The 17457-nt window shown below is 42.6% G+C and overlaps 1 protein-coding gene across 1 annotated transcript in view; it reads left to right on the top strand.

Annotated features, from left to right (window-relative positions):
* The first annotated feature begins 258 nt into the window (after nt 1-258).
* IQSEC3 (IQ motif and Sec7 domain ArfGEF 3) overlaps nt 259-17457 on the top strand; it is a 111137-nt gene continuing 93938 nt past the window's right edge. The window contains exon 1 of the mRNA XM_067307414.1: nt 259-764. Coding sequence (XP_067163515.1) covers nt 259-764 — 506 coding nt within the window. The remainder of the gene's footprint in view (nt 765-17457) is intronic.

Raw genomic sequence — 17457 nt, 5'->3', positions numbered from 1 at the left:
CCCCCTTCCCCCGGCCTCGCCGTGCGTGGCACGCGGGGGCGGGGGCAGGCGCGCGAGCCGCCTCGCCACCCGCGCGCGCGAGCGGCCGTTGGGCGCGCGCGTGCGTGCGTGCGTGCGTGCGTGTGTGCGTGTGTGTGTGTGTGTGTGTGTGTGTGCGTGCATGCGCGCATGGGGCGGTGAGGCGCCTCCCCGCAGCCCGCGCCGCTCTCGCCGGAGCGCCGGCGGCCGGGCAGGCGGGCCCGGGCCGGGAGCCGGGGCATGGAGAGCCTGCTGGAGAACCCGGTGCGCGCCGTGCTCTACCTGAAGGAGCTCACCGCCATCGTGCAGAACCAGCAGAGCCTCATCCACACCCAGCGCCAGCGCATCGACGAGCTGGAGCGGCGCCTGGACGAGCTGAGCACCGAGAACCGCAGCCTCCGCGGGCAGCAGCCGCCCCCCGCCGAGCCCCCGGCGGCCCCCGCGCCGCCCCAGGGCCCCCAGCCCGAGCAGCCCCCGCCGCCGCCGGGCCAGCCCGACCCGCTCCAGCACCACCAACAGCTCCCGGCGCAGCAGCAGCAGCAGCAGCAGCAGCAGCAGCCCCCGGGCAAGCAGGCACCGGCGGGCCCCGGCGGCGGCGGCCGGGCTCCCGGGCACCAGCACCCCCCGCACCAGCCGCACCAGCACCCCGCGGAAAAGGACGGCAGGGAGAAGGGCTGCTGCGCCGCTCTGCTCCAGCACAAGCCCCCCCAGGCCATCGGCAAAGGCGTCCTGAGCAGGAGACCGGAGTAAGTGAGAAGGGAGAAGGAGATGGGTCGGGGGGGATGGTGGGGAAAACCAGCATAAGGGGCTCTTTCCGGGCCACAGTCCAAGGGAGAAGTGGGTTATAACCCCCTGCAGCCTCGCACGGAAAGAGGCAGTGTGTGGGTGGGTGGGGAATCCCTCCCCCGATGCATTCTCACGGAGAGCAGGCAGAGTGCAAAGAGGAGCCAGGATGCTGCTTCCAAGAGGCATTTGCCTCCCAGTTTATCGCTTTTATTTTAATGTGCAAGTGTCTGTGGCCCGTTTGAACCCACTCGGACTGCTCACCCACAGTGCCTACACACAGCATCATTCCCTACTTGGCTGTCACATGTAAGTCTTTGATCAAAGATGAGTGCAGTGTAGCCCAGACAGGGAGAAGAAGCTTTGCAAAGGACAGTGACATTGTGGCAGTTGCTGTGGTATCTGTCAAAGAAAAAAAAATCTTCCTTGAAAGGAGTTGGGATTTTCTTACCCTTACTCATGTAAGGGTATAACATGTGCACTATACTGCATATGATGTATGCATGTTCATAGAGATACAGATGCTGCACATACGTTTGACATTTAGGATGCATATTGTACTTGTGTGTTGGTTGTCTTTTTTTTTTTTGGTGAGTGGCACCTGACAGTGATCTAGCTCTTGAAAGGACAAAGTATTTTTTGCTGGCCCTTCCTCTTTAGTGAAGAAAGCATGACTACTAGTACTGAATACTGATAATGCTCTATGTGCATGCATGTATAGTAAACAAGGACTAGCATTCCAGCGCTATAGGTGGTGGAAGAGGCTACTATTGAAGAGTCACATTTTCTTGGATTACTTGTCTTGTATGTGCCATCAGTATACTGGCTGGTAAATACAACTGCACTCAGTATTGTATTTGCCTTTGCTTAGGCACTTTGAAAGTAAGGGAATGTTTTCTGGTTGAAAGCCAGAGTTAGTGAAGTTAGGAGGAGAAGGAGCATAGTTTCTGTTCTGGTCTCTTTTGTGTAAGAATGATGCTCATATAAGTAGTAAAGCTAGATCTGCATTACTTTCCTAGAATGAACTCTATTGTTTTGGCTATAGTAATGTCAAAACAAATGAAGAAGGCAGCACACTCTATAGCCCAGAAGATGTTCTTTGTCTCTTTTGACACTTTAGATGAAAGGGCCCCTTCTATCTCATGTCTGATTTGAATACAAAAGCATAGCTAGAGCACAGAGCTAGGTTTTCAGCTGGTGTAAGTAGAGTTACGCCACTTCATATCAGCTAAGCATCTATCACGTGATTCTGTGAAAATCAGTGGAGAAATTACTATTGAAAGAAATACTATTAAAGGAATATGTACAGTCCAAGGCATGCTTGAATCCCAAAAGACAGATCCATACTCCTAAAATACTGCACTGCAAGGACTTAATTTTGCAAGTACAACTTAGAGGAACTGAGTGGTCTACTCAGAGTGTTAATTCAAGTAGTAAGCATTTGCAAGATCTGGCCCTTATTCATCATGCAATAGATTAAGTTTTAAGAAGACATAGGGCCTGATCCTGAACTCAAGCCCATTGTTTTAAATCCAGAATAGCTTAGGTTAAGTCACTCATGTCAAAACAGTAAGAAACCCATATAAAAATGCATAATCAACCTCATTGTTTTTTAAATATTGAGTCCCTGCAGTGAAGGCACTGTTAAGAACATCGTATCAGCAAGGGCTTTCCTTTCATCTGAACAGAGTTTCTAACATATGTCATTACACAGATGGAAGAATCAATTTCTATGCACAAATCTAAATATCTCCTTCTTATCTGAGTCTTTTTTCAGTGGGGTTTGATTAGGGGAATAAAGTTGTAGGTTTTTTCCTCACACCAAAATGCACAAGGAGAACTGTATTAAGAACACAGCTGATATCTGATATATCATAGCATAATCTATATATATCAGATAAATAGATAAATATATGTAGCCTTTTTGTGGAAAGTCAAGGCTGCTGCCGGGGATAAGAGAGCAATCCCTGCAGCACTCTTCACTCAGGAAGATTAAAATAGACTGCTTCTGTTTCCTTCTATAGCTTAGGCAAACCAAAATCTGTATAGAAAAGGAAATAGGAGAAATGCAAAACGGTCTACATTTCTCACTCCTGCAGGTTCCTGTTTTTTTTTTTTTTTCATTGATTGTATACACCGAGTTTCATCCTCTCTCATCTCTGACTGTTAGAAGGAAATCAAAGAGACCATAAAATCTAACTTAAAGTCAACTTGGATGTGAAGGATATTTCACCTCCTTTTGATGGCGTGCCCAGTATCCCTTATCATCCAACTGGCCAACCTGAGAGTTACGTTTTGGCTTTTATGTGACAGCAGGGGACATATGCTTTAATATACCTACACAGAACAGGTATCTGCACTCCCTTCCTCCCTCCTCACATCTATACTCATATCTGACACTGTATCATAAACCCTGGAATTCAACTCTGAATTTTTACCTCTTAGCAAAGAACTTAGGAACTGACTAATAATCACTATAGAAAATGGCCACTCTAAGCAGAACAGAAATGAAATTTTAGCGTGTCAGGACGCGGAGGCTGAAAGCAGGGGTTAAAGCAGCACCTGGCTGTCGCTGCCCAGCAATGGAATTTCCTCTGTCTCTCAGAAGACAAGAGGTTCTAGACAGCATGTTTAAATGTATGTGTGATGCCCCCTCTCACTTCAGACACAGCCCAGTGATTTTGTTCATTTTGAGCCAGGACTGAGGTTTTTTTGCAGCCCAGCTCACCTCAAGCCCTGTATAGAAGTGAAGATCTGAGCCCTTGGACACGTGTGACTATTCATGTCAACCGGGGTAGTCTTCTGTAGGGGGCTTGCAGGAAAAAAACAACAAAAGCCTCTCTATTTTTTTTAAAGTTCAGTCTTACTTTCTTTGTTAGTTTTCATAAAACTAATAAGTTGGGTTTTTTAAGCCTACATTTTTTAAAGAGAACAAAACCCACATCCCTAGGTTATAAATCCTCCTCTAAAGAGGGAGGAATTCTGGAGTTATGCAAAGGCCCGCTAATTCTTGCTACATGCCATTGTGTGAGAAAGGTAGCACTGAGCTTACCTATGAGAGGAAAGATAGGGAAAAAGGTATTTGAACAGATCCTCAGCAAGAATTAGGCTGATTATTATTCCATGGCATCTGTCTCTTTCTACCTTAGGAATCTATTGCATAAGTGCCTCACAGCTTTAAAAACAAAAAATAAGGTCATTTGTCATGGAATGTTTTGCTTCAAAAATACAGGTTGCCAAATTAGCATAACTTAGATCACCCCTTATTAGGCAGCCTCTTGTCTTAAGGGACCACCCCAAAGTATCGCCAAATGCTGTGAGTATAAATTTTTCTTCCTTTCATTATCAGAAAACTACCTTCTTTGCCAATCCTCAGTACCCTTCATCGAGTATCAGAGAAATGCCACAGGGCTGAATTTAGCAGATTAAGCCTAAATGGCCCGAATCCTGCAGTCATTTTATCAGTGAAACTCTTTAAATGGGAACTCTGCCTATGGAAGATTTTCAACCCGTGCATTAGCTGGAAAACTTACTTTGATAAATACAGTTAGAATAACGACTAAATACATTGTAGTTCCTTCCATCAAAAGACACGGATGCAATTTACTAACAGTCTATGTGGCAGTAAAGCCTTTTTTTAACCATGTCAACATCAGTGAAAAAAGGTGTAGAAATATTATTTATCTAGCATGACATAATGAATCTAAGCACTTCCTTTAAATTATTAGTCTATGTTTGTATTACAAGATCATCTCCTGATGCAAGAACAAACTCTTAAAACTCTTGGAAGAAATTTTCTAAAATCACATTTTCCTAGAGGTCTTAAAGCTCATTTGTATTTGCACTGGGCTGAAACCTATTTTATTTTATTTTGTATTGGTTCTGGATGATATTTTTTATCTTAGTAAAGAAGGCATGGTTTAAAAGACTTGATGTTAGAGTTGCTTAGTCTCTGTTGTAGTTTAAGGCTGTTTGCTATATTTTTGTTTAATTTCAAAAGCTCAATTATGTAACTAAAATGTAGATATTGCATATGCAGAGGTCCTGTTTTCCATAATTTCTCTTTTTAACTATGCATTAATGTTCTATTCTATGGATTATCTCCAGGGTAAAGGCATTAGACAAAATCCCACTGATTTCAATGGGTACTAACAATTACTGTAAATACTATGGCTTACTATTAACATATTTTACTATGCTTGCGCATTGCACCAGCACAAAAAAAAAAAAAAGGCCAGAACAATTGTGAATTGCTTGTGAACCCCAGAATATCCACTTCTTTCACTTTGGATGCACAAGGAATGCTACTTTTGCCCTCTGCTTCATTCTTTTGGATTTAAATTTCCCCCAACCTATTTCAGGGTTTAACTCCCTCGAGCTTTCACATACCAGAAATAGTTGCATTGATGCTGCCCTGGGTGCTGCAAATCCCTGCTAACAATGTATAGTTTCAGCATTAAAAGTTATATGGAGTAGAGTGCTGTAAGCTGGTTTCAAATGACAGAGGTTTGCATTGGCATAGCTACACAGGTGCTAAAGCCCTGCTTAGATCAGATTGAAATAAAGAGCATAGGAAAAGGAAAAAAGAAAGTAGGCTGTGACAACCTCCCATTTTAAGTTATATCCATCCATACTGGTTCCATTCACATTGTAATTAGCTGAAGACATACATTATGACATGAACACACCTGTGTCATATCTGCATCAGGGCCTGTAAAATCCCAGGCAAAGGAATATGGAATTAATGATTCATAACAATATTGTAAGAAATACCAGATGAAGCAGAAAAGGAAAAAGCCTCAGTTTAGGAAGGGTTCAGGATGAAATTCTAGCTGCAAAAAGACTTATAAAACTGCTTATTAAAGATGGAATGAGGAATCCCACCTACAGGGAGAGCACTTCAATATGATGCTGTATAAAATCCTGGCCAGAGCAACACAGGGTCAATGTCTAAAAGTGGTATTGTGGGAAATCTCACTGGCTGGATGAGAACCTCAGGAAGTAATAACAAGGAAGGAGTCTATATGAAATGCTGCCTAACTGTGCTTTAGACAGATACCACAGGGTTCTGTGTCCTGACGTCAGTTAGAGCAATACCTGTAATAACAAAGACTCATACTGATTGATCTTTTAAGAAGAGAAGCCAAGGCCGAAAGCAACAACAAAAAAGGTGAAATTTTTAATGCCTAAATGAGGAGGGATGCAAATACATTGTTTTGTTTTTCCCACAAGATAATGCAGTTCGTGTTTTTATGTCACTCAGCTGTGTGACCTGTTAATCTGTTAACAGCCAGGCTGTTCTTCTCTGGTGGCAAGGGTACATTTCTTGCATATGCTTGGATTGGCCCATTTGGTGTCACTTCCCAGGCAGATCCGATGTTAAGGTGCACATGCAATGACTTTAAAAGCAATGGGCTCACATGACAACACCGTTAGCAACCAAAAGAATTCATGCATGGATATTTGGAAATGGTATCAAAGGAAAATGGCCCCAAACGCATGGGTATTAACATCACCTTTGAGAATTCCTGCCAGGGACTCAGTTCCAGGTGACTCTTAGGCCAGCTGTCCCATTCTTTGCAGCATGTATGGTGTGGGAGGATACCCACTGTTCTGAGATTGCAACAAGTGGCTGATACTTATGTGTCCTTCATACAACCACATGTACACAGGAATATGCAGTTTAGGCATTTACACTTCAGTTTATGCATGCAGCCAGTTACTACTTACATGAAACATAGACTGTGCATGTTCCCACCACACCATACATGATATTATTTACACTTTTGGTCAGGGTAAGCCAGAGAAATCTAGCCTTGGGATACGCTTCTAGTCCTTGGATGATGCCAGACCAGAGCCTGTCAGCAAGCAGTTTGGACATTTATTAATTTTGGCTTCTATATACTCATTCAAAAAAGTGTCTGCATGATAAAATGAAGTATACTCCTGCAAGCACAAATATCTATAGATGCACAGATGTGTTGGATTGCAGTGATTTTCCTGTCTTGGCCTTATAATATTTTTCCTTCTCTCTTGGAATTCAAGTAGAAGGAGTAAAGAAGAGCTACTGTCTCTCTATCTTAATGTTTCTGAACCTTCAGTTTATTTGTCCTCTGTTTTTCCTGTTATTTTTCCTATAAGTGTCTTGTTATGTTGTTTTTCCCTTTCTTTCTTAGTTCAGCAATGGTTTATTTCCCTCTTTCTTACATCTCTAGTATGAAACCTTCTTTTGTTTCTCCCTTAGGAAAACATTATAGAAAGCCAGAAATATTCCTCTGTGCAACAGATGGAAAATACTTCATTTGTTATAAAATTACCTGTAGCCTGTGATCGTTACTTAGTCTGCAACCATGGAACCACATAAGAGCAGATGAGCAAAAGAGGAAAGAGACATTTATGAAATCAGAGCCTGAAATGTGACCTTTTTTTTTTTTATGCAAATTTTTGAAATTATATATATATTTTTTCCCCAAAGAGGTGTGTCCTGACACAAACTAATTTAACAATATTCTATTATTCATCTATTTTGGAGTTTGTTATTTCAGTCAGCTAAACCCTAGATGAGATAATGAAAGTTTTGACTATTGCATCTGTTCTGTGCAGTGGCTGTGTTTAAGAGGCAGTAAGATCTCTCAGCTAGAGCATTAGACTAGCAGTCTTAAGATCAAAGTTCAGTTCTTCCTAAATGTATTTTTAAGAGACTTTTGATGCTGGACAGTCCCTTTTTTCTCTGTGTATTTTAAGATCTGTAACAAAGCAGTTGAAGATACATTGTTACAGATAAGAGTGGGCAGACAGATCATGAACTCTCCTTTTTATAAATTTCAACACAAGAAGCAGCATAGAGCCCCTGTCATAACTTGCAATGTGTACTGCAAGGCAATATATATATTTGCACATATAAGAGAGAATGTGTTTGCATGTACATTTGTCTACAGTAAGTGTCTAAGAGAAAAGTGAAACAGCACCTAGTTTCTGTGCTTTTTATGTACAGAAAAGCAAATCTTCAGCTGGAGGAAATCAGTGTCTCTTTACTGACGTCAATACAGCCAAGGCAATTTACATCACCTGAGGATCTGTACCATATTTTGTGTATCTGTCCTCACACACAAATACACAAACATCCACTAGTGTAATGAGTGTTGACAATAGCAAAGAATAGCAGCTCATCGCAGAAATAACAGCGAACAATGAGAAAACTATCAAGCAACATTTTGATTCTTTCTGTTGTAATGTTTTCTTATGGTATTTTAATTTAAGGTGGTAGGAATTTTGTTGCTGCAGGGTTATAAAGATATATTTGTTCTGTTTGAAAATGCTTTTCTGTTCTCTACCTTGAGCATGCAGCCTCAGTCTGCTTCTTACGCAGGTATTATTTTTATAGCTTTTCCTAAGATTATGTTCATTTATCAGCTGTTATTTTCATGTGCTCTGAAGTTATAACCTTCTGAGGGGGATAGAAGGGGTTCAATATTTTCTGTGGTTAGTCCCATCTCAGAAGCATTATTTTGGGTAAATTGAACTGATTTCAAATATGAAATAAAAGATGGTAAACCTCCTCATCTTGCCTGCCCTCTTCTAGCTGAAAACAAGGGGGCCTGTGAGCTGCAGAACTGACAAAGCTTAGCTTCCAGAAGATTTGTGTCATGGCTATATTTTCTGATGTCAGAACAAGATATGAGTTCTGATCTAAGCTTTTTCTGGTATTGAGGCTTTTATAACATCTCTGTCCAGTGTGGAGTCTTCTGTGTGGAGTAATGGTTCAGTTCACTCTGCAGCCTTTCCCTCAGGGTAGACTCTACGAAGATCTCTCTGTTCTACCCAGCCACCTATTTTCATGAAACTCATAAGAAGTTAATGTATCTGAGATCACTATTACTCTGTTAAACTTTGTTGAAACTACACATTGGGATCCATAGTTAGAAAGTAGGAACCAACATATAGACACACACACACACACACACACACATACATAGAAGAACAGAGACACATATGCATAGAAGGAACAAGGAAATGGTTATGGAAAACACATTTTCCTTAGGAAACCAGGCAAAAAGACCAAACCCCAGATATTTTTTAAAATTAGCTCACCCATACTCCACTCCACTCCAAATATGGGAATGTTTCATGGAGTTGGCTTTCTGTGTGTAATTGCCTCTTAAAAGTCTTGGAATATTAAACTTACAAAGAGCTGGGAAATGATGGTAGGAGTTCAGTGGGCAGCCAGGTGAGGGTTTAACAGTGCTAAATGGAATCTCTTGCTCTTCCTAGCTTCACAAATGAATTTGGTGGATCATCTTAACCCACATGCTAACAATTGCATGGGCATGAGCTGCTGTTGAGACAGTTACTACAAGAGAGGTTAATTTATATTTACTGAAACACACTAAAACATTATGTCATTCTCAAGAGTAGTAGAAACCTGACACTGAAAATATTACAGAGGCTTGGGGTTTTCTTCAGCTTTTGCTGCACTCAGATGTTTGTTCAAATTCTGAGCTTTCTATTAAAAATCAAGGCCTTCCTATCAATCTGTTTGTCTCTCTGACATCCCCTTCCGGGCAGTCCTCCAAAGTGGTTCACACTGCTCTAATGGGAGAGTCGCTCTCACAGCACCTTTTTCAGTGTCCAACATCTTGGTGTTGCTGTGCCCAAGTGGGGCCCTGTTCCCAAGAAGCATTCTTGGATCCACCTCCTGGAGAGATGTGGTTGTGACCCTGAGGTCCTTAGTTGTCTCTACAGAAGATAGCATTTACCGAAAGGGAGGGTGCAGATTTATAGAGATTATTATCTTTCTTTCTAGTTCACTTACAGAATCAAGCTCAGCCCTTGCTTTTGCCCCTCCATGAAGAATGCTGTTTCTGTCTTTGTTGGGCTGTTCCAGGAAAAGTTTTAGCTCTGCAGTCAGTCCCAAAGACTCACAAATGTCCTTGTCTTTCATTTTCTGTTTTTTAATTTGCAAATCCATTCCCAGTAGGACACCAGTAGATTGCCTGTGTCTGCCTAGGCGCGCATGTGCCCCCCTTCACCATAGTAACTGAGTATCTGAATTTGTCCTAAGGGTCCATGCTGATTTCCATGTACAGTGGACCACTGACCTTCATCAGAACTTGCAAAGGATCTGAGGAATCTCCTCTCTTTTCTCTGAACACTCTGTGGTTCCCATGCCAAAGACTTCCCTTTAAGCGGTTTTCTTCTATAATGTTTTGTGATAATAAATCTATATCCAGTCAAACTCCTCAAGCAGATAGACTACATGGACTGGTAATATGCACTAGTTTACAATCTGTGTAGGTCTAAGAGCCAGATTCTGTTATCACTTAACGGCAAATGTGAGCAACTGAATTGCCTTTTTAAGTGGCTTCGAATTTGGAGAGATGTGAGATTACACTTTGTATACAACATCTGATGTTATGAATCTTCTTGAGCTGACTTCTGTCCCACCACTGGAGCTAGTTACTTTGAGTTAGTTATTAGCCTGTCAGATTCCTTGCATACTTGCCATGGCAGTCATGTGGGATGGCACAGCCAATTGCTGTAATGTTTCCCCCAAGAATTCTTTATTACTCATTTGGGAAAAGACTGAGCTCCTTGGTAGCTGCAGTGACATCCACTGCTGGTTCCTCATTTCTGCCAAGAAAGGACTGAGATTCTCATCTTTGTCAAGTTGAATACATAAATACTGACTTCACTAGACGTGCTCTAACTGGAACGATTATTCTACCTTTATCCCCTCATTTACTGTGGCTCTTACACAGCCAAGAAGATGGAGAATCCAGGACCAGATTGTATCCTTGATGAGTGAAAAGAGTTGGCAAAGAATTCTGATCTCAGACATTTAAAGGTATTTAGCCTCCTGAAGGTGAAAGAACGAATCCATTCCTTTTTAAGGGGTGGTTATATTTGGGTGCTTTTTTTTTTTTCCCCCAGCTAAACTCCATTTGATTTCAACAAGTTATTTTACAGGTAGGCAGGAGACAGGACATAACTAGTGATAGGGTAGGAGGGGAAAGAGAGGATGAGAGGCATCTACAGTGTGTCTCCACTTTCTGCTTATGGCAGCCTTCAGGCTGGTCTTAGTTCTATGTTAACCTGCTTTTCAAGCCCCAAGCCTGAAAGCGTGGCTGTAGTATTGCCTCAGGACTACATCCCAGGGGTGTGCACAACTGCATGCTCTTCCAAGCCTGTGCAGCAGTCATAAAATAGATACCTTACCATACTTCTGGGTTCTGCGGGGGTTACCTGTGCAGGGAGATACATGTTGGTGGAAAAGGAGACAGCAGTGGGGAGGAGTTAAAAGGGGGTGGTGAAAGGACCCACTGAAAGCTGAAGAATACAAGAATGCCAGGAGTCCCTAACCTCATCCTGTGGAAGCCGTGAAGTGCTTGAATGCCTGATTCATTTATGTGTGCTACTGTAATGATATTTTAATGTAGCTGGGGGAAGGGAGGGAAGGAATGACAGGGGGCTATGTTCTATTTTTATGAGCCTTCCTACTCAGGAGAAATTACTGATGAACACCACACACAACATTACCCTTAACAGGTACTGACTGGTTGAAGCCACCTCCCCAGTCAGCAACTCCTGTGCTTAAGGAAGGAGGTCACTACTGCATGCCCAGAGTGTATGTGACTAGCTCTCATCACAGCAGCATGGAAGCTTGTCAAATCTCAAACAAATGCAGTTTGGCCTGGTCAGAGAATCCGGGAGATCTTCAAGAAATACCTAGAGTGCTGGGAGAGGACACTAGGGTAGGTCTGCAGATAGTATCCCTTTCAGGGGATGTCCCAGCCTAGCATTAGCACCTGTTTTTCAGATTACATGTCAGGGACTTAAAACACCTGTGTCCCTTCCCAGAATACACATGTAGAAAGTAAGGACGTTATCCCTGTTCACATGCCAGCCTGAATCTGTTGTCATGTTCCTCTCACTCTTTTGCCTAATGACAGTAGGTCCCATTCTCTATTGCCTTCCCCTTGTTAAGTTATTTACCCTTGTGTGACATGGGTTTGAGATACTAGAAAATGCACTGAGCAATTCACATCCTACTATCTCGAGCACAAATGGCAAAATGACTTACAAAACAGTAAGAAATCAGGCCCATTCTTCTGTTGCAGTTTTATACAAGGATTCATTGCAGGCTGCTATGGGCAGCTGTCATATCTAACCCCAGGAATGGCTGCATTTCAGAGATGAGCACATATACACAGTAATGTTACATTTTCTAAAGTGCTTTGGGGAATAATGCGCTTATTCACAAGTGGGATATTTGCAGAGTATGTCTCTACCAATATTTAAAAGTGCAGGCAAGTAGCAAGTGTGTAAGCTTTTCTTCTAGCATATTTCTCACCATCACAAGATCTTGCTGCAGCACGGATGATAGAAAAAACATATAAGAAAAAATAATATTACTACTGTCTCTTCTACATTACTGTTTATCAGCAGACCCTTTGGTGCTTTACAAAGGAGGTTCTATGGAAGGGCATAAGAGATGGAAAATGTTCTGCTTGAGTTCACCCAACAAGTCAAAGCTGAGAATAAAACCTGTGGCCCAGGGCACTGATCTGTCAAGTAAGCTACAGTGCCTCGAAAGAAGAAGACAAACAGAACAAGAAGTGTTAAATGTTACAAGGTCAACTTCTATGGCATAAATAACATTGCTCTAACTCCTAAAATCTGATTCATTCCCTGGACAGCTTGATGTTAAGAAGAGTTTTGCCCAAACAAAGGTGCTAGAACTTGGTCAAAAATCGATAACATCTGTTCATGATTGGTGTCAGTCAGATACACTGGAAAGAAGGAGTGGTAGAGGCTGGAGATAAAGTTGAGTCTTGAATTTGAGGGAGAATTGAAACACATGGTCTCAGGTAGACAGGGCTATGAATAGGTATTGCACATAAGTCCAGCAAAGTTCACAAAGGCAGACAGCCCTTGTACTAATGAGCAAGAAAATATCACCAAATCCAAGAGATATGTAAGCCTGTTTTGTTTCTTGCAGCAGTGAACCAGTTACAGGTTGCAGAGAATGATGTGGGGAGGGAGTAGCGAGAGGAGGTAGGTTAAGCGTCTACTGTCTCTGCTGTTTTGGTCTGATTTGGTGAGAGAGAGTTCAGCAAGCACATGGAAGGCACCAAAAATCATTCCTCTCGTGGGAGCAAAAGGAAAAGCCTCCCACAGAGGCAGGCACTGCATGTGAGCTAGGGAAGCAGAAAGTAATTATCACAGCTGTGCATGTGAATAAGTTGGCAGAGTGCCTTCTCCAAAAGCCACTGCCTAGCAAGATGCAGTCCCTTCTTCCCACAACTATATTATTCCCCCCCTTTCTCCTATCAAATACAGAGTCTGCTGCCTCCATCCCCCTCCACCCCCAACACAAACACACCAGTACATGCAAACACCAAGTCACGTGTACAGTCCCCAAATCTTGCTCTGTGACATCCTTCCTGCCTTGTTCATGGAGAGCTATTGCTTGACTGGTACGCATGGCGTAATGGATTCTGGATTGAAGTTTACATTTTCAGTAAAAAGAAGAGCATTTGCCCTGTTTCCTCATCCTTCCTGTTTGTTGCACAGTGCCTGATGCTACATGTTTCATTAGCTCTGTCTGACTTGCCATTATTGACCCTTTGGACAGGGACTTGTCTTGTAACCTGACACTTTGATAGGGATCTTCCATCCTGCCCATTTTTTCATTAAGTGCTGGGCAGGTCCCACTGTTTTACATACCTGAATGGTGCTCTTTGGCACATGGTCTCTCATGCACGCATGAGAAGGGGGCACATTACGGGAATTCCTCTGCAACTTGAATCCATTTCCCACAGTCAAGGGGTGCATTCAGTATAGACCTAGCCTGCTTCTGATAATGACAGAGATGGCAAGGGAGATCTGAAACAAAGGCAAGAATGCCTTCAAGATGTGAAATGTGCCCCATATTTTTCTAGACTTCCTTTCTCTGAGCAGCAAGGAACTATTTGTGTTGGTTACTTATTCCTCTCAGCTTGTACTCTGGGAAAATACTGATTGGCCTCAAATTAAAATGACTCAGCACCTCAGAGGATCAGGACCTCACTCTTCTCTCCATGTCCCAGGACCATTTTTTATTTCTCCATTCTTATTTTATTTGTTGCTGTTTTGAATTCCTTGGGGTAAACAGTAACTGGAGGCACAATTAGCTGTTCCCTTGGGATGTAGTGCAGCACCAGTTGGAGATATGTCACAAAAAAATAGCTAAAATATTTTTCATGACATTTCCCTATTATTACTCCTTTTGTTAAAGTCATGAAGAAAATTTAGGACCTGTGTGGCTTCTGAGAGCAACAGCAGCATTTGCAGATACTGACCAGAATGAAATTGGCCTAAAGGGAGAGCATTTAGATCCTCTCTGGTCCAAACTTCACTGGCTCCTTCCAGCCAGCACTCATCTTTACTTAGCTGGCCCTTGTTCCTTTCTGACTGGTAGTTGCACCCTCCTTTTCCTCTGCAACCACCATTCTACAGCTCTGCTGCCCAGAAGCCAGTGGTGCAGATGCCACTGCATCATGAAGGCAGTATAGGAATATAACACTGCTTAGAACAAGGCTTTGATGAAGGTTTCTGCTGCCAGATTCCAAAATGGCTGTTGTTGAGAGGGCTGAGAACATGGCATGAAGAGCGAACAGGAAGGGGGAAGTGGGGTGTGAATGGTACACCTGTATCCACAAAAGAATATGTCTCCCTTCCGCACATCCCTTTGACATACCTTTGTGTACAGATAGGTGAGGTCGGCTAGGAATGAGGGGTATAAAAGTATATAAATGTATATATTCCCTCACTTATGGCTGGATGAGCAGTCTAAGTGAGATGTGCTTCATGTCACATATATCCAGTTTTTATACCTGATGACTTGTATAGGCTTTAGGAATCCTGTGAATTAACAAAATTAACAGTAAGGAAACTCTGAAGGGGAGAGTTGCCCAGTGACTTTTAAAAGAACTTATATTAAATTGTGTTGTTTAGTGGTGTGGTGATGACTATAGAAAAATCAGCTCCTTTGACCTGTGTTTTTTGCTCCAAAGAATAAATGACCACATTCTGAAACTGGGACTCAGAAAGCTGCAGAGACAGCTTTAGAAGAAGCTCTGAGTAAGCAGAAAGGAAGTCATGCTGCAAGAAGGAGCGAACTAAGAGGAGGCTTCAAGCAAGTTGCAAAAACACAAGTGGGAGTGCTCAGGAGGCAAGCAAAATGCTGATTTGTGCACCTGTAACCCAGTTCCTGCTAGTACACAGAAACAAACAGGCAAAGGTACATATTACAGAACTGAGACTGCTGAAATCAGGTGTAGACTTTCTGATCTCAGCCTCAACTGTCAGACCACAGGCCATGGACCAAAAAGATTGTATCAATATTCTTTGCCACTCCATTTCTGAGTGGCTGTAGCAAGCAGTGTGGCAGGTGCTGTGAGATCTTCAGCAGTCACAGTTTTGTTTCAATACAGCTCTAGAAGTGTATTTATGGGAATTAATACCATAGCAGGGGATGCTCCTATTTAAATGAAAACAGTACATTTTGTCTACAGGAGGCACCACGCTACTACCACTACCCTCTGCTAGATGGGGAGAGCTTTGGAGGCAGCAAGTTCATGCATTGGTTGTCATGCCTACAGGCTGCCTTGGATCTGCCTTAAGTTGAACTGCAGTGAGTTTAGTGACTTCTGTCTGACCCTTGTGTGGGTATTTCCCCAGGTGACAAACTCAGCTTTCCTCACCAGAGCCACTATGCAAGTCCAGAACTGGATTTGCAAGGTAGGGGTTGCTGGGCAGAACTGAGATGGTTGCAAGAGGTCTGCATTTAGAGGAAGAGACACTGCGAACTAGAGGAAGAGATGCTGTAGAACTCAAATGCAGGACCAGTGCTGTGCAAAGGACTAGGAGATGTTGCCTGACCAGCAGTGCTGGTGAGATAGGTGAAGGAGCGATACTGGAACAGCATGAGAAAGCATAAGTCAGGATTCTAATGCATCAGCAGAGCTGCGTGGATGATCCACACCAGAATAACAGGGCAACTTCCTGCATCAGCAGCAGAGCTGCATGAATGAATAGGTCTGGGCTAGGAGGATTCTGGTGCACTGGCAGCTGCACAGCTGCTCAGGACGAGGCTAGCGGAGGCGCTGCAGGTGAGGAGAAACTGCAGAGCTGCACAGAGGAAGTCTGCTTGTGCTCTGCTTGGCACCAAGCAGTAGCTATTAATCTTTCACTTCCCCAAGCACTGATATTCATATAAATTATGGGAAAAAAAAGTTTCTCAAATGCAGCAGAAAAGGCTCTTTAGCTTTCATATTTATGAACTTAAATAAAAGAGAACTTGATATGAATCTGGAAAAGTGACATCTCAATTCTATCTTGCCCATCATGATGATGAGTGCGAGTGTGATCTGATTACTTGCTACTGACCCCTCCCTTTCCCTCTTCCTTTGTAAAGTTCTGCTTCTCAAAGAACTACTTTTCACTGAACAGTTCAGGCTGTTCTTTGTCATCTCAGCCTAGTGATTTCCAGTAGCACCAGGCCAGAAATCGCCGCATTTGCTAACAGATATTCTAGTTAATAATAGCAAGTCCATCCATCCACTGAGGATATTTCTAGCCTGTTCTTCAAGATGGGAATGCTGCTTAATGGCACAATGCTGGCACGCAAGTGTGAATGCTGGTGCCTATTTGTGTAACAGTATGTTGACACACAGTCCATTCACCATGAGAACTTTTGATGCTCCACATGGTTCACCAAATCATAATTACAATAGTGGAGAGAGCATAGCAATTCCATAGGTAGTGGAAAATCAGGTAGCTTTCTACCTGAGTAGAAAGACTTGATGCCTTTCCACAATACAGGATTTTGGGGTATGTATTCATTGGCTGTCTAGGGATTAGACTTTGAAGAATCCAGACCAATTTTCTTGATCAGGCTTTTGTTGTTAGTGTTTTAATTATTAACTACACAAGAATAAGTTTTCAAGAAAAAATAGATCAGATCAAGCCACCTCCCAAGCAGCATTCAAACCAGTCTCCAAAACAGATTTTCTGCAGAATTAACTAACAGTGGATGCAAACAAGAATACTATTCACATATTCTGTCTGTTCCCAGTGTCTTCTAGACACTTAGTGCATAATTCCTCTTTTGTTTACCTTGGGAAAAATTGAGAGTAACCATTGAAGGCAATGAAACCAATTCAATGGAAGCCCATAGCCATGAAGTGACATAAGTGAGGAGAGAGCAGAGGCCGTTGGAATTCTAATGAGCCCACAGGCAACAGAAGCAGATTTAATTAAAACTTTAGTAGCTGGTTGAACAGTTAATAGGGAAGGCTGTTTCAGCCTTGGTAGAGATATAAGCTGCATTGCTAACTAAAAAATACCTTGAATAAGCAAATAAGGAGAAGGGTAATGTTGTAGTCAACGATGCCTGTTGTCTGTGAGAACAATTGGCTGTAATAATGGACATGGCATGAGTCCCAATGCCACAGCAGCTGTTCTGGGCAGTGCTGCATATCTCAAGATTCGTGCCCATTCCAGTTCTATCACAAGTGAGATAAAGATGAATCGAGAAATGATTTTTTTACTTTTAATTTACCTTTTAAAGCCCCAATGGATTTTTATTTTCCAGACACTCAAAGCATGACGTCC

This window comes from Apteryx mantelli, chromosome 1, assembly GCF_036417845.1.
Source record: "Apteryx mantelli isolate bAptMan1 chromosome 1, bAptMan1.hap1, whole genome shotgun sequence".
In the NCBI taxonomy this organism is placed as follows: Eukaryota; Metazoa; Chordata; class Aves; order Apterygiformes; family Apterygidae; genus Apteryx; species Apteryx mantelli.
This window is presented reverse-complemented; position numbering and strand designations above follow the sequence as displayed.